Source organism: Bos mutus, chromosome 12, assembly GCF_027580195.1.
Source record: "Bos mutus isolate GX-2022 chromosome 12, NWIPB_WYAK_1.1, whole genome shotgun sequence".
In the NCBI taxonomy this organism is placed as follows: Eukaryota; Metazoa; Chordata; class Mammalia; order Artiodactyla; family Bovidae; genus Bos; species Bos mutus.
This window is the reverse complement of record NC_091628.1, coordinates 12,242,106-12,263,844: the sequence shown is the minus strand read 5'-3', so window position 1 is coordinate 12,263,844 and position 21,739 is coordinate 12,242,106. Positions and strand designations below refer to the sequence as shown.

The window sequence follows — 21,739 nt, the reverse complement described above, 5'->3', positions numbered from 1 at the left end:
AATTAACTATTTAAGCTTTCTGACCCAAACAGCAGTTAAAAGTAATTAGTATCAACATGAGCTTTCCAAATAGTTCAGTGGTAAAGAATCTGCCTGCCAAGGCAGGAGACGTGGTTTCAGTCCCTGGGCTGGGAAGATCCCCTGGAGAAGGAAATGCAAACCTACTTCATTATTCTTCCCTGGAAAATCTCACCGACAGAGGAGACTAGTGGGCTACAGTCCATGGGGCCACAAACAGTAACGTGACTGAGCGACTAAACAGCAGTAAGCATTAATGTAGCCATCTATCTTTAAAATGATGGGTTCATTAAACTAGTCTTCTCATTAAAAAAATTCATTCATTCACTCAAAAAACATATTTACAGAGTGTCTGTTCTGTGTCAGGCTCTGTTCTAGACCACAAGGGTGGAACCTCTTCATGGGCTTACTGTCAGTACAGTCCTAATGATCAAAAAGAGGATATCAGTATGCTGCTTTCAATCTAGTTTTAGAAGAGAATTTGTTATTACCTGTCCAACATTTTGGTACTGGCTCGTTCCAGCTTCTCAAGTATCTGAGGAAGTTGGGTGTCGTCATCGTACGAGCCTCCCCAGCCGAGAACCCGGGCAAGGTCATTTCCTGTCCCCAGAGGCAGTACTCCCAGCTGACACTGAAAAAAAAACAGCCCCACCGGAGACCTCAGACAAGTCGAGAGAGGGGGACTCTGACACTTCTGCACTTCACTGGTCAGCAGGTTAGGATACATTCATGTTAACTAGCAACGAAAAGAATGATGACCACTTGCCTGTTTGTTCAAGTTGAGCTTATCAATTTCTGACAAAACCCAACCTACACTTCCATCTCCTCCACAAACAAGAATCCGGAAATTGTCAAACTTCTGGAATAATCTTAAACTGAAAGTAAGAAGTATTTGATTTTAGGATAAGTGAATAAAAATCACTCTCCCCAATTCTTTTGTCATTCTATTGTTACATATTGGTACTCATGTTCAGATTAAATATAAGAACTCTTACAGGTGAATCATACTATAAAAATTAATTTGAGTGCAATGTGGAACTCACAAAAATGTCTTAATCATAAAGAGGAAAGAGGATTATATGCAGAAATGGAGACAAAATTAGGAAGAAAGGGGAGTGAGAAATGCAAAAACAAAAAAGAAGCAGAACCCAGGAAAGATTATTGAAGGTTAAGTGATAGGCGATGGTAAAAATAGTGATTTTTTTTCTTTCTATCACAAGGATATATTATTTCCATGAGTAGCATATTAAGACCAGGGTGGAGAATCCAGGGCACTGATGCTCTTGAGTGCCATGGAGGCGATTCCTAAAGAGATCCACCAAACATCACTAATGTACCCCCACCACACTGCCAGCAGTTTTTTAACTTCCTCTTTTCCTTTTCTCAGGTCAATCTTTCTACTTCTGCCTTCCTTCATCTCAAATTTTGACACATCTCACCCTCTGAATGTACCTTTGTATACCTCAAGTATTGTGGAAAATTGAAAAAATATGGAGACAATCTCAAGAAGTTTCACAAAGGGAGTTCCTTGGAATTTTAGAGGATGAGTAGAAAAAATAAGATATTGGAGCCATGAAGGGTTATAAAACAGATATGCTAGAAGGGGAGACAAAGCTAATCAGCAATGGGAGAGACAGAGGTGATGAGAGAAGCTAGATGGGGAAGTGCCAGGACCCATGCAGGGGGAAGGAAGGGAGGTACAGCACATAAGGCAGGACTCGGGTTCAAATGAAGAGCGATACCCAGGGAACCAGAAGGGCCTGAGATAGCAAGAAAAAGGCAATGGGAACAAGGAAGGCCCCGAAGGGACAAAAGTGAAAGGGGCACAAAGAGAGACTGAGAAGAGAAACAGAGAAGACAGGAGAGTGCTGGAGCACAACAGGCCTTTTCAGGAACTGGGATCTAAAGTCTTCATTTCTACTTCGGCGTTACAGTGGACTCAAGAGAAAAGCCAAGCTGGCGTGAGCAAATCAGAAAGAGAGTGTATGCCCCTGGTTCAGACGACTCAATATCACCTCTTCAATGAAAATCATATATATATATACATATACTAAAAATGTATTCAAAGTGCCTCAAGGCATATTTTCCAACACTGAAACATTAATTTTTTCCCCCAGATTTTAAGTTACATGACATTCCAGAAAGTTTGAAGTGGACAGTTAACAAAAGTACTTTCTGTCATTTATGGGAACCAAGTCTTAAATCCTTGACAACTTGTTTCTGAGATCCACAAGAGTATCTGTGTTTCAGTTAAATAACTGATTATTTGTATTGTATACAGTTCAATACTAGCCTCCCAATGCAAATCATTTTCTGAAGTTATTTTTTTGTATTTCTCCATTTACATAAGTTGGTCTACTTCTATAGAGCTAAGCAAACAGAATTGTTTGATGTAGGATATATTCGAAAACATTTTCTAAACAAATTTTAGAGCTTTGGGCACACAGGAAGTTATATAAATATCAAAACGGTTGTGTTAAAATTTATAATTAGAACGTTAAAAAAAGGGAGGTGTGAGAAGATCAACCCAGAGGCGTCTAGATGAATCTACAATTTTCATGAACTGAAAAAACAAATGTACTTCACACTTAGTGCTACATTTCATTCAAGGAAGATTTGTCAGTAATCAATTACCCCAAATGAGGACCGCCATTCATCAAATCAAACACCTGAGCTGGATTTAGTAACTGTTTAAATCGACGAAGAAATTTTACTCCCTGATTATCTCCACTCTTAGAATTGACAAAAACCAATAAAGGACTAACACAGAATGAAAATGTTGCTCTACAGAAACCTGTGGGGAAAAAAACAAAAACACAATGTAAGATCAATATGCACCGCTTTCTCTTAACAAAACTTTAGAAGAAAAACAGTTAAGTTCATACTTCAGAGCCCCCATATGCAGACAGGTTTATTACTCACATATTAAGAACACAGAACTTACCTTCTAAAATATGAGCTATAATGAAAAATCATACAAAAGATGGTGAAAGTATTAAGCACAGATAATTTGAGATCTACCACTTGCCCTAGCAACACTTAATTATTAAGAAAAACCAATCATAGTGTACAAATTCACAGTTGTTAAAGGATTCATGCTAATTTTCAGTATTATACAATATTTAACACCTCCTCCTTAAGGTCTCAGAAAGTATTTTTAAATTTTATAATAAGTAACAGAACTTTGATATATTGGGGCTTAGGGGGAGGCTGTTAACAGCACAGGTTAAAAAAATCATATCTTCTGCAGCTTCTAGTAGCTATGATATCTACTGGCATATTTCTATAAAAAGTTTGAAAAGATAAAGCACTTTATTGATGCAAAACATTAATAATAGTTTATGGTAAAAGCCTTATGTAATACGGTTTGTTTACAAAGAAGTGGTAAGTATGCTATCCCCAAACCAGTGTTGTAAATGGGTTAATATGTACAATTAAGTCATAAAATAGAAACACTAAAAAAAGTGAATGAATGTATGGGAATATAAATTCTTACAATGAAACGATAGAAAAATGGGTTTCAAAAAGAGCTTTGCTAATGGGCAGTTTCAACTACAGAGGGGAAAAAATGCTTATAAAAAATTAATTTGTTCAGGTTGCATTTTCTTACAGAATAATGATCTTATTTGATTTGCTGAAATGTAAAATCTATAAATCTTATACACTGTAATTTCACCACTGTGTTAATAGTTATGTTAAACCTTAATTTTAAAATGTTCTTGTATAAATTAAATGTACTGTTCTGCAATTGAAATGGAATTATTATATATAAACTGACCAGAATAACCAACCACAGTGTTATTTATACTAGGGAAATAGTGTACATATCAACATTTGATGAACCAGGAATATACATACTTCTACTACCGATACTTACCATCAGAATCAGTGCTGTTGAGTGCAATTGGAGGTATGACAGATACTTTACATTGGCCAAGTGGACATACAGGATGATATAAATCTTTACAGGCAGTGTGTACCTAGTAGCAAAGAAAGAAGCCTTCAGGAATCACTAAACACACATCCATGTTTTGTTATGGTACAAACTATGTCTAAGGAACTGAAAAATTAAGACTAAGTGCATCTTCAAATGTCCAGGAATTCATAAAGTATTTTAATGGCACAGTGTTTCTATTTCTAAGGAATGGACTAATCATTTTAGAGATGGGAATTTGATTTGGTTTGTGCAGTCTGTTTTCGTGGGTGACTCAGGCAAGTAGTATGTAGTCAGTAAATGCCTGGTGAGAGCAAGGAGAGAGGAAGAGACAGAGGAAGGAGGACAGAGGAAGGAAGAAGGGGAGAGAGGAAGGGAGGGAAGAAGGGATGAAGAAGGGAAGCAAACCGGTATGCGTCCAGCATCACTGTCCATAGGAAAAACTGATGACACTAACCGTACAAAATTCTTACATAATATAATGAAAATAAAAACAGTCTGCAAGGTGTCTGCAGGGATCCTGCAACTTTCCATTCACACCTTTTTTATAACACTGTCATGCTAGTACAGTTATAAGGACATCTGTGCCTACTGTCTCAGCTAGACTGCCCTCTCGGCAACGAAAAGAGAAAGGTCTTATTATCGCCCACTCATCTTTAGAAGTGATCCACATCGCCAGCACTCAGCAGATGTCTTAATTCCGTAGGAAAAAAAGTTTCAAGGTCACTCAAGCTTTGGAAACATATAATGTAGGACCTAGGCAGGAGTTGGAGAAGGCAATGGCACCCCACTCCAGTACTCCTGCCTGGAAAATCCCATGGATGGAGGAGCCTGGTAGGCTGCAGTCCGTGGGGTCGATAGGAGTCGGACACGACTCAGCGACTTCACTTTCACTTTTCACTTTCATGCATTGGAGAAGGAAATGGCAACCCACTCCAGTGTTCTTGCCTGGAGAATCCCAGGGACAGGGGAGCCTGGTGGGCTGCCGTCTATGGGATCACACAGAGTCGGACACGACTGAAGTGACTTAGCAGCAGTAGCAGGACCTAGGCAATTTAGAATAATTTATGTATCTACCTAGAGAGCTTTTAAATGCTTCATCAGTAAAAGCAGGCACTTCATAAAGCACTTATTTAATGTGGTTTTATTTCATTAGTCCTTTAGAAAACTGGCATATCAGTTAAATATATTTATAAAACTTTTAGGAAAGTAATTGAAATTTGATAGTGATTCTTATTCTGCTGATGACCTGATTTGGGACAGTTTCCTATTATGATTTATAATAATTAATCCATCAGGATTTTAGAAAAATGAAAATGCACAGTTTTAAAAGAAAAAAGTTTGAGAGTCATGAAACAAAACAGAAAAATATTTATAACAGTGTTAAATGAAAAAAGCAGAGATAAAATTGTATCTTCACTATTTTTATAAAAAAGGTAAAACTATATCCAAAAACTGGGCAACAGCTGGAAAACTTAGGAGGTGATTCATTAAGGTTGTGGAAATACGGCTTGGTTTGGTTTTGAACCAAGTGACCATGTTTAGACACTAGAGATTCTGCTGTTAGAAACTCATAGTCTAAAGGCAAAATAATATCATAACAGATAAATGATAGTGTATATGATATACAAGATTAAGAGGGATGGAAAAGGTGGCAACAGAGGATGAGATGGCTGGATGGCATCACCGACTCAGACACGACTGAGCGACTGAATAACAGCAAGCTTTCCTTTTTGGTTACTGTAAGTTTATCTCCTATGTCTGCAGGATAAATTAGGAGTTTGGGATTAATGTACACACACTACTGTATATAAAATAGATAACCAACAAGAACCTGCTGTACAGTACAGGGAACTCTACTTAATATTTTGTGTAGCTATAAGGGAAAGGAATCTGAAAATGAATATATATACACACGTATGTTTACTTATGTATAAATGAATCACTGTGCAGTACACCTGAAACGAACACACCACTGTACATCAAGCATACTTCAGTTAAAAAAAAATAATAGCTGACTAAAGATAAGGAGAGAGCTATATATTGCAGGTAAAGACAACTTTTATAAAATCTTTCTAAAATGAATCATCACACAGATGATCTCCCTTCTTTTCAAAACGTTATGAAAAGAGCAGCTGCAGTTTCAGAAGGAGAGAAATAGACTTCAGTAAATGCAGACTAATAAAAGCAGTGGTAGAGACATATATCAGCAGTTACCCCCCCAAAAAAAGAAATCTTAAGTGGAACGGAATCTTGACTTAAAATCTGGTTTGAATGGCACAAGAGTGTTTTCAGGGTTAGGGTTGCACGAAAACTCCAAAAGGAGAGAGATTATCCAATATAGTCTGTATATTATATTAAATGGGATTTAAAAAGTAACACCTATGGCAATAAAAATCATGGCAATCAGGAGAATTATGTTTGATTCAAAGACGAAAAAGAAACACAAGATAACCTATCAGTCCTGACTAAAAAGTCATAGGACTTATTTTTCCTCCATGGCTCATGGAATCAATTTCATGGATTACAAAATCAAAACATCATATGCAGACCTCTTGCATTCACTGATCTTCAAATCAACAGTATTTTTAAAATTTTTATTAACACTATTTTTTATTTTTATTTTTTGGCCACATCATGAGAAGATTTTAGTTCCTGGACCAGGGATTGAACTCACACCTCTGCAGTGGAAATACAGACTCTTAACCACTGAACCACCACAGAAGTCCCTTCAACATAGTTACTGAGAGCAATGGTTTCCCATCTTTTTTGTTGGGGGGAGGGGGTGACTTCCAAGACTCAAAACTTGACCAAACAACTCAGCCTCAACGCAAGGCAATCGGCACCCTAGCTGGACAGCATCGCCCAGTGCTCAGGTGGGCGCACACTGCCTCCTCGCCCTGCTGTCTTTTAGCCCCACATCACCCTCTGAGGGCCGTGAGGACACCCTGAGGTCCTGCCGGGACCACCCTCCTGCAGCATGGAGGCCCAGTCCTCACGCAGACTGTCAGAGGTGGGACCATTCCTTGCCGCGGGCTCCATGCTGTGCTGTACCTGCTTCCCACCACTTGCTTACATGTGCAAAGAAGATTTTAAATATCTACCCATTTCTAAAACATAAAGGCATACACTTTAAAATGTATCAGTGCACGGCCTATTGAATTCGGCTTCTTTCTGTCAAGAGAACATGCATGGGGTTGTAGCAAACCCACACCTTGCTTGTCAGTCAAAATCTGGTGGCTTTCTGTCAGCAACAGGTGTTAAAATGGGCTGAAAATAGCAAACCACTAGATGCGGCTAAAGCTTGATGAAAAACAGTAAGACTGTGAGAAAGAGGTCTTCAGATAAAAGAAATATATAACAAGAACAGGTGTCACAAACAGGAAACGTGCAGAAGTAGCCAGAGGGGAAAGAATACACTTTGAAAAAGGTGCATCTTAAAATGGGCTTCCCTGGTAGCACAGCTGGTAAAGAAATGCAGGAGAACGCCTGCAATGCAAGAGAACGCCTGCAACGCAGGGCACGTGGGTTCCATCCCTGGGTCAGGAAGATCTCCCGGAGGAGGAAATGGCAACCCACTCCAGTATTCTTGCCTGGGAACTCCCATGGACAGAGGAGCCTGGCGGGCTACAGTCCACGGGGTCACAAGAGTCAGACACAACTAAGTGACTAAACCACCACCACCAAAACGGGTACCTGTACTATCGGCTGTGCTCTGCCATAAATTCTTAGCTTTGTCTCTAAATCACATAGATGAAAAGATACAGGAAGAGTCATTTCTTTTAATGGAGAATATTCATAAACCTCTCACCATCGTTCTACACCAAAGGCATCTCCAATCTTGAAGACGGAGAACGCTGCCGCACGTTTTGTCGCAGACGGCACACTTGGCGCTCACGGGCAAGTTACCCTCGAGCCACTGGTGAGGCATAGCCACCTACACAGCAGGAAGAAAGGGCAGTCGAGTTAAGACCATGGAGGACACCGTTCTTAGCCCAGGGAAGAGAGACAATGATTTCTTACTCTATGGAATCAGCAGCATGTATCATTCCTGGCATGCATGCATTTCCCCCACTTTTAATGAGCATCTATTATGCCCAAGCACGATAGGGATACAAAAATAAAACTAAACCCCTACCCTGCAGGATGTGTATTCTGGCTGAGCACAGAGAGGGATTATCGTAAAGTGACCAGGAAGGGGTATCAGAGATTTGCATGCAAAGGAGATAAGGTTTTGAAGCTGGGGGAGCAGGCTCCAAAGTCCGAGGAGTGAATGTCTGGGTATACAGCTGAGCTGAGCCTTACAGAGTACCTTAGTCGGCCAGATAAGGGTCTGCAGCATCAGCCCAGCCCAACAACCCCTCCTAAGCCCTTACACACCAATCCTCTTAAAATTTAAGAGCTGAAAGAAGCTACGAAGGATTGAATTGAAAATAAAAAGTCCCAATCTACCCAAACTTTCCATCTAATCCTAATAATCAACACTTCCTCTTAACTTCCTGTTGTAATTTAACTAATTAGATGGCTCCCACTGAACTTCCACGGGAGCAGAGAACGAAGGAGTGGGGGTGTCTGGGAGAGAGAGGAGAGGAAGGGAGCCTACCCCGTCCTCGTTCTCGATGATGTCCTTCCCGATGGAGGCCAGGGTCGTCCACTTGCAGTTGTTCGTTGCCCTCACTGCACAGCGTTTGTGAGCCTTGAATTTACACACTAAAAAAAAGCCAACCATTGCTAAGTGAACATGTACTTCTGGACCAATGATGAAAGGAAATCACAGCATGAAATTTCAAAGGGCTGGGGAGGGTGAGTAGAAGAAAGACAATATTTTTTAAAGTTTCTATTACTCTTCAATAACAGTCAATATTCTAAAAATCAAATATGATTATGTGCTTATGAAGCATTCTGATCAAGCTACAGATTGCTACTTAAAGAGATTTCACTTACTCCTAAAAGAAGAAAGGAAATAAATACTAAAAGAATTAATTCTTGAGAAAGGAGACAACACACACACACACAAAGAAGATAAAATTCAGTAATACAGGTTTTCCAGTGGTCATGTATGGATGTGAGAGTTGGACTGTGAAGAAAGCTGAGCACCAAAGAATTGATGCTTTTGAACTGTGGTGTTGGAGAAGACTCTTGAGAGTCCCTTGGACTGCAAGGGGATCCAACCAGTCCATCCCAAAGGAAATCAGTCCTGAATGTTCATTGGAAGGACTGATGTTGAAGCTGAAGCTCCAATACTTTGGCCACCTGATATGAAGAGCTGACTCATTGGAAAAGACCCTGATGCTGGGAGGGATTGGGGGCAGGAGGAGAAGGGGACGACAGAGGATGAGATGGCTGGATGGCATCACTGGACATGGGTTTGGATGGACTCTGGGAGCTGGTGATGGACAGGGAGGCCTGGCGTGCTGCGATTCATGGGGTCGCAAAGAGTCGGACATGACTGAGTGACTGAACTGACTGACTGACAGGAGTTCTGGTAACATCCAATTTCTAAGTCTGGGTGCTGATTACATAAAAGCATTTAATTTGTGAAAATTCAACAAACTGTGTACCCTTCTGATGTTTTCTTTTTTCTGTTCGTATATTACACTTAAATAAAAAGTTTGAAAATATCAGAGAGATAAAGAACAAGATAATTCAGGGGAATCTGAAAGATAATTCAGGGGAATCTGAAAGTCCAAGTACATCAAGAAAATATCCAGACATCATGGGAAATGCATTGATGAGGGTCACAAAGACGGCACTGTCTTTTAAAAGTGTCCTGTTGGGACTTCCTGATGGTCCAGTGGCCAAGACTCTGTGCTCCCAATGCAGGGTCCCCAGGTTCGATCCCGGATCAAGGAACTAGATCCCACATGTCACAACTAACACCCAGTACAGCCAAATAAATATTTTTTAAAAGTATCTTGTTGGAAGTGAGTAAATAAAAAAGAGAAAAACAAACATCGCATACTAACGCAAATGTATGGAATCTAGAAAGATGGTGCTGATGAAATAATCACAGACATAGAGAACAGACTTGTGTACACTGAGCAGGGGAGGCAGGGGGTAAGGGAGGAGAGGGTGGGATGCAAAGAGACAGTAATATGGAAACACACATTACCATGTGTAAAAGAGACAGCCTTTGGGAACTTGCCCTGTGACTCAGCGAACTCAAACCAGAACTCAGTAACAGCTGAGAGGGGTGGGATGGGGAGGGAGGTGCACGGAGGTTCGAGGGAGGTGACTTAGGTAAACCTACAGTTGATTCATGCTGATGTCTGGCAGAAACCAACATAACACTGTAAAGCAACTGCGTGTGTGTTAAGTCATTCAGTCTCGACCAACTCTTTGCAACCCTATGGACTGTAGCCCGCCAGGCTCCTCTGTCCATGGGATTCTCCCGGCAAGAATACTGGAGTGGGTTGCCATTCCCTTCTCCAGAGGAACTTCCCAACCCAGGGATTGAACCTGGTCTTCTGCATCATAGGCAAATTCTTTACCGTTTGAGCTACAGGGAAGTCCTAGGGATATATCCTTCGATTAAAAACAAACAATGTTTTTTTAAAAAAAGATTTAAAAAGTATCCTGTTGGGATGACTACATGATAATGCAGAAGAAAGGAATAATGAAGTGACACTCCCACTACAGGCATCACTAAAGCTCCCCAGCCGTATCACCAGAAAGATACCTACAAAAGAGAAATATGAGGAAACAGCAAGACAGAAGCAGCGTGTACACGAACAAAACAAATAAACCACAGATTATCTGAAAAATTAAACCTTGCTTATGAAAATCAGAACTTGACTACTACTATGCTTATCCATCCCTGTAAGGACACACGCGGTTGTTTACTCGCTCAGTCGTGTCTGACTCTTCTCGACCCCATGGACTGTAGCCCGCCAGGCTCCTGTGTCCATGGGATTCTCCAGGCAAGAATACTGGAGTGGGTTGCCGTGCCCTCCTCCAGGGGATCTTCCTGATCCAGGGATTGAACCCGTGTCTCCTGCACTGCAGGTGTATTCTTTACCATTGAGCCACCAGGGAAGCCCACCAAGAACATGCATTAACATACATTTAGCCAATTGCTAATGAATATTGACATTATAAAGAGTTTCTGACTTTTCAGAGAAATATTTAAAAGTAGAGATCATTTTGGTAGAAACATAACAAGGTACCTGTTGCAAATTCAAAATGAAAAGGTGGCTCCTTTTTGCATGGTTTTTGAATTTCTGCCAGTAAACCATTAACAAATTTCAAATAACAGGTTATGAGCTCTTCTCTTTAAATTGTCTTAATTTAATATAACATGAAAACAAACAGGTCAAGTAAAATAAATGAGATGCCTATATAGCCAAATGTTCAGAATGCTTCAGTATATAAGTAGCCAGTATATAAATGGCCATTTAAATTGAGCCATTTTTCCTTAAAAACAATATGAGTACATAGATACTGGCAATGTTTCATTTACCTGCTCTTTTTGTGTACACTGACAAATTCTTTCCTGGAAATCATAATATTTTTGCTATAAATGACTTTGTGACTCAAGCACAGACCTCATACAGAAAACAAATTTTCCACTTAACTTTATTGCTGAGAAACAGCAAAGTAAAGAAACAGCATCGCAGAAGGTAAGCTTTGTTTGAAAAGTTACTTCAGCATGATATCTACTCCCTTTTGCTATAAGGCAAGTGACTTTTACATTAGTTACTATTTTAAATTATTTAAATGGCTCAATCTGTTATTTTATTTCTCAAAAGAATGGTTTTAGTTTTAAAAAAGCAAGGTGTTTTCTAAGTACAAATAAGTGTTGATAGTCAATAACTTTTCTAAGAGACAAAGAAGGAAGTAATATAAAGAGGGCAACAGGGTCTAATTTCATGGCTTTTTGAAGATTTTGCCATTAAAAATTAAACGGTTCATGAAAAATAAAAATCACTTTTGTAATAATAAAGTTCTTCATGCAATGAGCATTGAGAATCACAAAGGTGTTTAATATAATATATAACGATTAAAATAAAACAAACGAATGAAATTATGGTCACTAAGGAATGGACATGAGGAATAGGCCCCTTAATTTGGCAGGTGACAATTTTCTCCACACAAGTGATTCTGAAATAAAGCATTTTTTCCTGACCTGTAATATAGCCATTATTTTAAACCACAGAACTTAAAAAATACACTGGCTTGTAATAAAATTATGATTCTTTATTGCAATATAGTCTTGAACAAGTTTTAAGTGTTCAACAGTGGTTAAGACAAAAATTCATAAATACCCGTGTAGAGATATTTTAAGCTGTTGATTAAAAAGAATTACCATCTAACTTTTTATTCTTAGAGTGCTGTTTAAATCCTTGAGAATCACAATTATGCTCTGAAATTATAATTAGCATTCTCAATTGATTTAGGGAATTATCTGTGAAATGCATTTTCTGCCTTCTGTTTTTCATTCATATATTTTATATATGCAAGGTTTTAAAATAATTCAGTTATTGTTTAACACAAGCCTAGAAGACAAATCAGTACAGACTCCTTTTACTGTGAAAAAGGGGAAGAAAGACTAAGTAAATATAGTATTGGTGTTGCACCCTGGAAGATGGATTCTATTATAATACTTTATTCATTTTCATTATTGAATGAATTTTTCCTGAATTTGCACCTCTGTTATAACTTTAAAAAATTTTTGTGTTGTAAGCCTTCGGTTTTGCTAAACAAGCAGTTTATGCAGATTTCAAGGGGATTTCTAAAATTTAACTTTGTTTACAATAAACATATCCTAAATAACTACAGTCTCAGAGAATAAAAAGGCTTCCCTGGTGGTTTGTAGAGAATCCCCCTGAAAATGCAGGAGATGTGGGTTTAATCCTTGAATCAGGAAGATCCCCTGGAGAAGGGAATGGCTACCCAGTCCAGTATTCCTGCCTGGGAAATCCCATGGACAGAGGAGCCTGGCGGGCTACAGTTCATGGGGTCACAAAAGAGTCAGACATGACTTAGCAACTAAACAATAAAACAACACAAAATAAAAGGCAACCTTTTTGGGTATTCATAAAACCTTTGGGATTTCTAAAATCTGCTACAGTTCTAAATATACTAATGGCAAGATTTAAAATTTTTATCAACAAAAAAAATTGAATACTAACATATATTCCTCTAAAAGGTATTTTAAAAATGCTATAATTGAGACTTTAAAAATCAGAAACTTAATTATCAATAGAATAATGTAACACATCTTTTTAAAGACTTGGAAGCTTTTTATCCCCACCAGCTAATGTAATTTTCATTTTTCTTTTAAAATGTTTAGAAAAATATTCAGTCATCCCACTGTTAAGTTCAACTCCTTTACCATTAAATATATTTAATAATGCATAACTCTCAGATCAGAAGGGTACCACAGATCAGTTCTAACAGTATCTAAGATACTAATAGATTTGATTTTTTTTTTTTAGCAGTTTGAGGAATAACAGACTATAAGGTAACTGTAGGGGGGCTTCCCTTATGACTCAGTTGGTAAAGATCTGCCTGCAGTGCAAGAGACTTGGGTTCAATTCCTGGGTTGGGAAGATTCTCTGGAGAAGGAAATGGCAACCCACTCCAGTATTCTTGCCTGGAGAATCCCATGGACAAAGGAGACTGGCAGGCTATAGTCCATGGGGTCACAAGAATCGGACATGACTTAGAGACTAAACCACCACCAAGGTAATTGTACAAAGACCTTCAGAATAACTCCATATAATCACTAAAGTCAGAAAGACTAATTATGTCTTTGTTTTCAATCATTTGTTAAATCTAAAAAAAATGTTTACGTCTCCTCCAAATTCTCATTTTCATGAATTTTAATGCATCAGGCCATGATACAATCTCTAATTGTTTGCTTGATGAATTTCTTATACAACTCACCTACAAATGTCTACAATTTATCTGACTAGAAAAACAGCATCATTGTATGCATTCTCTTATTTCATTTTTATAGTATTCTGTGAGATATAAATGACTATTATCCCCATTTTAGAGAGGAGGCAGCCAAAGTCTAAAAGGGTTAGACTAATCCTGGTCATAGTCTGTAGTGTTGAAACTGGAATCTGAACCCACAGAGTTTAACTACAGAACTTTATTCTTACACACTAAGCCTGTCATGTTAAATAGCTGAAATACTGATGTATCCTGGGTTTTATAATTCAAAATGAGTTAAAACTGTGACTCTATTTCTTATTTATTATTTAATTGTAATAGTTATATTACAAAATTATCTAAGAATTTTTTGTATTAAGAGAGAAAAGCTAATAATAGTATTATATGTGGTTTAAAAAGAGGTACACAGTGATGGAACCACTGAGCTATTAAATAAATCAAAAGAAGGTATGAGTTTTCTCCTGGTGATGTTAAGTGGTCACTTCTCTTAAATTTAAAAATAATCCACAAATCCTGTGATGAGAACAACAGCATAGACCTTATTTTTAGAGAACTTTAAAGAAATTTAAAAGGATGTGTGTGAGTGTTAGTCGCTCATTCATGTCCAACTCTTTGCAACCCCATGGACTGTAGACAGCCAACTTCTCTGTCCGTGGGATTCTCCAGGCAAGAATACTGGAGTGGATTGCCATTCCCTTCTCCAGAGGATCTTCCTGATCCAGGGATCAAACCCAAGTCTCCTCCATTGCAAGCAGATTCTTTAGCATCTGAGCCACCAGGGAAGCCCCATTTACATTAAACACAAATGAAATAAAACATTTAAAATGATGTAGTATAAGTAACCATCAGAAATTCTGCCAAAGGAGTATATACTATCCACCAGAAAGTTTTGTCCTCTATAATCAAACAGAACAGAAAAAGAATGCTGGAAAATGAGAATGAAATACACAGTCTACAGAGTTTTCTTTACCAGTAGATGCTAGTTCCTGAGGAGGGAAATGCCATACTTTGATTTATGCGTGTATGCTCACTCACTCAGTCGTGTCCTACTCTTTGCGGATGTTTGGACCAGAGCCCACCAAGCTGCTCTGTCCATGGGATTTTTCAGGCAAGAATACTGGCTGCTGCTGCTGGAGTGGGTTGACATTTCCTCCTTCAGATGATTTCATGTTATCTTTTCCTAAGCTAAACTATTTTCTAAGTCGTTCGTATCTGGGCAGAGCTCCTCTTGAAGCCACAGTTTAAGGACAACACTCTGGTCCCCCGAGAGGCTCCCACTCACTGCTTCCACCCAAGGGCAATGCCTTGCTGCGGAGCTGTTTCTCTGTTCGCAGAGGTGCCGGTGGCGGCGTGTGTACAGGAAGGACAGCGTTGAAGGAGGACACGCCCTGGTTGCTACTGTACCTTCGCAGGACAGGCCGTGGGAGGTGACTCCAGAAAGACTCTCTCGGCACACGTTACAGAAAGTGGGGCGGGCGTGGGAGCACGCGTACCAGTTATGCATCCCTGAGAAATGTTCCACGTTAAACTGGGCCACCTGGAAACGAGACGTCAGGGTAGGTTTGCCAAACGAGAGAACAGGACTACATGCAGAAGCTACATAATGATGACCGAAATTTCAAATCCATTATTTTTAAAACTAAAACACTTTGCTTTAGCTAAAAAAAAAAAAAAAAAAAACTATATCAGGTTTAAACAGGTTGCCGAATGAATCTACATATACTTTTCCCCCCCACAGAATATAGCTGTAGCATTATGGATCACATTTATTCTCTAAGAGGGCAAGAGGAAAAGAGAGATGCTACTTCACCTCGTAAGGTTCTCTGGTCTGTACAGACTTCAGCGAGCTGATCCAATCCTCCATCTCTTTCCTGTTCTCAGCGCACAGCATTAGTCTTCTAAATGGAGTGATTATCTGAAAGGGATAATTCAACATAATGACTGCTAACAGGCAACAGAGAGAGGTGATTATAAGACCTAACATCTTGCAAGGTGATTCTATTTCTAACCTTTGAGTCCTTACTTCCTTGATGAAGAAAGTATGATGCCCTATAATGTAAATGGATTTAGTTCTCACTGTGGTACAGAATGTTTCTAGGAAAGACACATTCTGACGAATCTTTTCTAGTTTTTTATCTCATTGCTATTCACTTATCAGCCCTTTACCCAAGTCTATGAACTCAAATGAGCAGAGTATTCTTATTTCATGGAATATATCTTGAAAATTAACTTAAAATATACTTCAAAATAATTCACAGTAAGCTTAGAATTAATACATTTTCCAATATGGAAATTTTTTAAATTCAAAAATCAAAGGAAAGTAATATTAAATGATTTCATAACGGGTTCATTACAGTTTCAAGACTATTCTAAGTAATGTTGGGTTTACACATCCTTCCCATGGCCTATTGTAATATGATTTATGTGATGAACTTTTCTTCCTGCTGTGTAGAACTCCACTGTACTACCTTTTAGTGAGAGCAGGGAAGAGGAATTAGCACGCAAGTCCTTTGGCTGGCTTTAAGAGAAGAAAATAATTGTGACTTTCATCTTTTTTCTCATGTTACTAAAGAAGGCAAATTCACTACACCAAGAATCTTAAAGCAAGAGGAATAAAAATTTCATGCTGTTATAGTACCAAAAGTAAGATTCTTCAAGGTAAGATTCTGAAATGACTTGAAAGCAGCCACTATTTACCTGTGAATACAATACTCAGGTTGTAATCTTGAAGTTGCTACACCCAAAGCATTTACGGACAGAAGGGACCATTTATTTATTTGTGAAAGAAAAACAAAATGTTACATTACTACCTGGAAACTAATTCTGAATAATAAATTATATATTTATTTATAGAGCAAACAAGAAATTTTCTCAGGTTAAAAGCCATTTGATTGAGTGATAATCTACATATTGCATTAGAGAGCAGATTTCCCAAGTTGTGGAAAAGTAATAATTATATTAAAAACAAACAAACACGGAGCACTTCTCCAAAAGAGTAAACTGGCAAGCCTCAATCACTACAGCTCATCTTAGGAAATAAGTCCTTTATTCAAAGCTAGAGTTCAGCACAGTTGTAGCTACTCACCAGTCATTGCCTATTGCCTCCTGTCAACCGTCGTTAGTTAAGGCTAACAATCCTTCCGCAGACCAAGGGGATTTCAGTACACTGCACAGGCACTCGTGCTTAAATACAGCTGGCCAGAAGTCACGTGGATGGGGAGCACGAACCACTCAGCACTGAGTATTTGTTAATTGCACATGAAATTGAACAGAACCTCACTTTTCTTCTGTTTTCCACTAGGCTCTCTGGATGAAGCTTATTAGCAATTGGTCACTCCTCTTCCTCAATAAATAGTTAATGCAAAGAGCAATGCCTCCCTCATTACTTACAAGCCAAATGGATGCTTTATTGCTTCAAAATGTTTTTCCAGGACAGCTCATCGAGTGCAGCAGAGAGGTACCATTAAATGATAAAACACCCCTGGCTCCAGTGACTGGCACAACACTCCAGAAATATCTGCATGTCAATGGGACTGACTGAGTAAATCTGGTATTTAAATAAGTATCATCTTCTGTATGCTTTACTTAATTTTTCTGCTATATGATATGATGTCACTTTAAGGATTCCTTCTCTTTCATTATGGCCTTAGAGTGAGTGAGATGCATATTATACAGGTAAATAAACCAGGCTTGCTATCTTATTCTTTCATTTTGTTTTTGTTGATGTTAATTTCTTAGTAAAGCAGGATGTCTGATGGTTTTAACTATCTTTAATGGCTTTAACAGCCATTGTGAATTCTATATAAAGAGGGTAAAGAAAGATGGAGAAATAGCTTCTAATTTTTCTTGCAGTTTTTGGAACTACATGAATGCCTCAATGCTGAACGATTTCAGCAACATAAATCATGCATGTACTTCATGCATTCACAAAGTAAAATGTTTACACTTTCAAATTCTCCTTTTAAAAAAAAATGCGTTTTAAAATGGGCAATAATAAGCCAGTAAAGATAATATATCCTTAAAATACAAGACTTTTTAAAGCCATACAGAAATTATAAATAATCAGGATTTACAAGCCTTGTGATTAAGAAATCTACTGATTATCAAGTTAAGATGTTGATCCAGAAAAAGGAAATCCTCCATAAATCGTGAAATGCAGAGAGATCTCGTTTTGTGGCTGCAGGACCAAAAATACCTCAGGGAGCAGCCCAGAACTGGCTGGGCTGAACAGAAGACAAGACTGGTTCACCAGGCAAACCGGTAACACCTCCCAGATTGCCCCTTTCCCCGGTGAGTTAATCGCTCATCCATTCGCCAAAGCAAAGAGTCTTCTCCCCACCTTTAATGTAAATTCTTCCTCATCACCGAGAAGAGGAGCAAAAGAATGTGATGTGACAGTCACAGCCGCTAACTGATGGGCTCTGGCTGCATCGTCACCAAACCCCATTAAACTACAGTAGTCCCTCATCCAAATCTTTATTAGGAAAATACCTGAGAAGCAGCAAACTCTGAGAATTACTTAGTTCTACTCTGAAAGCCTTTTTATTACAACAGACAAGGGAGTAGGGTAGGGAGATCGAAGGACAGAGGCGAGGCCATTCCCAGGGAAGACTACGTTTGTGGGTGCTCACTCAGTCTCGTCTGACTCTTTGTGACCCCAGGGACTGCAGCCCACCAGGCTCCTCCCATCCATGGGATTTCCCAGGCAAGAATACTGGTGTGGGTTGCCATTTCCCTCTCCAGGGGATCTTTCTGACCCAGGAATCGAACCTGTGTCTCCTGTTTTGGAAGGCGGATTCTTTACCCACTAAGTCATCAGGGAAGCCGTGCTGGGGGCCAAAGCTGGGATGTTTCTGGAGGTAGAGGACTTTTTCCCTTTATTGCGGGATTTGTGCTTTACCTATTCTAAGGCATCCCCAGCTTTCCCGGTGGTTCACCAGTAAAGAACTCACCTGCCAATGAGGAGACATGGTTTCGATCCCTGGAGTACAAAGGAAAGATATCTAACACTACTATGTATAAGATACATAACCAACAAATACCTTCTGTACAGCACAGGGAGCCCTTCTCAAAATTCTATGATAACCTATGTGTGAAAAGAATATGAAAAAGAATGAATATATACATAGAGAGAGATAGATATAACTGAATCACCTTGCTGTATACCTGAACTAAAAAAAGCAACTACACCGTAAAGCAACTACAATCCAATACAATTTTTTTAAAAAGGAAAGATGTCTAAATTAGTTTTTTAAGTGCTACCTCGAATTAAAGACAAACTGTAGAAACAGAGATACTCTTTCACTTTGGTGGTTACTGGCCTATAAGGGTTAATCCAACAACATGATTATGTTGTAAAAGGATCAATAATTTCTCAGTCCAGTAAAGCATATAAATATAAAAAACAGATATAAAACAATCTGGCATTAATATATAAAATTATATCAAAGAGAAACATTAAGACTTTAAATACATGAACAGGAAAAAACAAATAACTGTATTGGTCATCTTTCAGTGAAAGAACTGTAGACAATTTAAATATTTTGTTTTGGTTTGCCTGTGGTTTCTAAAGCAAATATGTAGTATTTCAGTCATAAAAACATTCTTTAATTTTTTTTTTACTAACATTAGAACAGGAACTTAAAACTTTGCACTGTTTCAAAGCAGGAGTTTTCAAACTTGGCCGTACTTTAAAATCACCTGGAGACTTTAAAAAATTCCAGTGTCAAGGCCACACTCCACACTGATGAACTCGGAACATAAGAGGGTGGGATCCAGCTACCAGTGGTAATTTTTTTAAACCCCCAAGTGATTCCAAAGTGCAGCCAAGTTTGAGAGCCAACATTCTAAAGATGCGTGCGTGCTCAGTCACTCCGGCGCTCAGTCGTGTCCAACTCTTTTCGACTTCATGGACTATAGCCTGCCAGGCTCTTCTGTCCATGGGATTTCCCAGGCAAGAATATAGGAGTGGGTTGCCATTTCTAAAGATATTTTACTGTAAATTCCCAACTGGAAACCAAGAATGTAACAACAGAGTGATTCAGTGTCTAAACCCTGAAGTCAGACTTAGAATGAATACCAACAGCATCCTTCCTTAGATGTGTGGCTAGGAACACCTCCTGGCTCTCTGAGCCTCAGTTTCGCATCTGCAAAGAGAGGCTGGAGCAGCTCCTCACAGCTCTGCAGAGTGTGGTGTGCATTAGGGAGACAATCCAAGCAAAGCCCTCAGCACAGTGTCTGTTAGGAAGCCAGAGATGAGATGAGGGACATATTCACAGCTTTCTTCTATAATATACATATTTCTTGTGACAATATACATTGCGTGTTAAGTCGCTTCAGTCATGTCCAACTCTTTGTGACCCCGTAGACTGTAGCCTGCTGGGCTCCTCTGTCCATGGGAGTCTCCAGGCAAGAATACAGGAGTGCGTTGCCATCCCCTTCTCCAGGAGATCTTCCCGATCCAAGGGTCAAACCCTCATCTCTTATGTCTTCTCCAATAACTAGCACGTTCTTTACCACTAGCACTGTGTAAGTGTAGTCATAGACAAAAGTAATAGGAACTTGGGTCAAAAAAATGGAGGCATTTTGCCAAGAAAATAGTCACTGAGTAGGAAGCCACCCAAATAGAGTTAAAGATAATGACCTATTCCTTAGAAGACATTAGGAAATATCAACAAATAAATCAGGAAACAATGGTCCCTTCCTTTAATTGCATTGTGTCTGCTGCTGCTGCTAAGTCACGTCAGTTGTGTCCGACTCTGTGTGACCCCATAGACGGCAGCCCACCAGGCTCCGCTGTCCCTGGGATTCTCCAGGCAAGAACACTGGAGTGGGTTGCCATTGCCTTCTCCAATGCATGAAAGTGGAAAGTGAAAGGGAAGTCTCTCAGTCGTGTCCAACTCTTAGCGACCCCATGGACTGCAGCCTACCAGGCCCCTCCATCCATGGGATTTTCCAGGCAAGAGTACTGGAGTGGGGTGCTGTTGCCTTCTCCAGCACTGTGTCTAACCTTACCCAAAGCAGTATTATAATGGTAAAAGGCTTACCAAAGAGCATGAGATCCCAGGACAGCAGTGAAAGAGTTCAGAATGCTGGCTCTGGTAGGTATCATGTCTCAACTAATTAAGATAGAAGGTTCCTTCTGCAGGGATGGGGGAGGTGCAGAGGAGAGAGTGAGAGAAAGTGTGTGTGTGTGTGTGAGAGAGAGAGAGAGAGAGAGAGAGAGAGGGAGCATGTATGTGAGAGAGAGAGGGAATGAGGTTGAGGTGGTGGTGAATGTGTGTGTGTTAGTTGCTTAGTCACGTCCGACTCTTTGCAACCCCATAGACTGCAGCTCACCAGGCCCCTCTGTCCATGGGATTCTCCAGGCAAGAATACTGGAGTTGGTTGCCATTTCCTTCTCCAATGCATGAAAATGAAAAGTTAAAGTGAAGTCACTCAGTCGTGTCCGACTCTTAGCGACCCCATGGACTGCAGGTCACACAGAGTCGGACACGACTGATGCGACTTAGCAGCAGCAGCAGCAGGGACTACACTTTGACTTTGTGAAAGCCGAACCAGGTATAGAGATATGTCTTTCTAACACTAGGTCTGCTATACACGAAGTGGCCAGAAGCTCAGTCTTAATATCCCTCTTCCATCCTTCCTCATAAAATCTACATCCATCTCTTAAATTATGTATGTTCTCTTTTTTTCCATTCTCCTTTTATGGAATGAAATAATTCACTTTGACAATTTAAATGTGCCAAACTGCAACACAGCTAAGCATCCTACATGGGTATTTTGAGAGCAGAGATACTCCCATACTTCAGCGAGTAAACAGGGATCGCTACATCCAAAGGCACAGGTCTTCAATGATGTGTCCATACTTGAATCAAGCCGAGAGTT

The 21,739-nt window shown here is 39.4% G+C and overlaps 1 protein-coding gene across 1 annotated transcript in view; it reads right to left on the bottom strand.

Annotated features, from left to right (window-relative positions):
* The window catches only part of DGKH (diacylglycerol kinase eta), a 220,788-nt gene that overhangs the window by 74,522 nt on the left and 124,527 nt on the right, over window positions 1–21,739 (bottom strand). Inside the window, 8 exon segments of the mRNA XM_070380246.1 lie at window positions 510–649; window positions 785–893; window positions 2,653–2,812; window positions 3,896–3,998; window positions 7,764–7,889; window positions 8,556–8,662; window positions 15,257–15,389; window positions 15,663–15,767. Coding sequence (XP_070236347.1) covers window positions 510–649; window positions 785–893; window positions 2,653–2,812; window positions 3,896–3,998; window positions 7,764–7,889; window positions 8,556–8,662; window positions 15,257–15,389; window positions 15,663–15,767 — 983 coding nt within the window.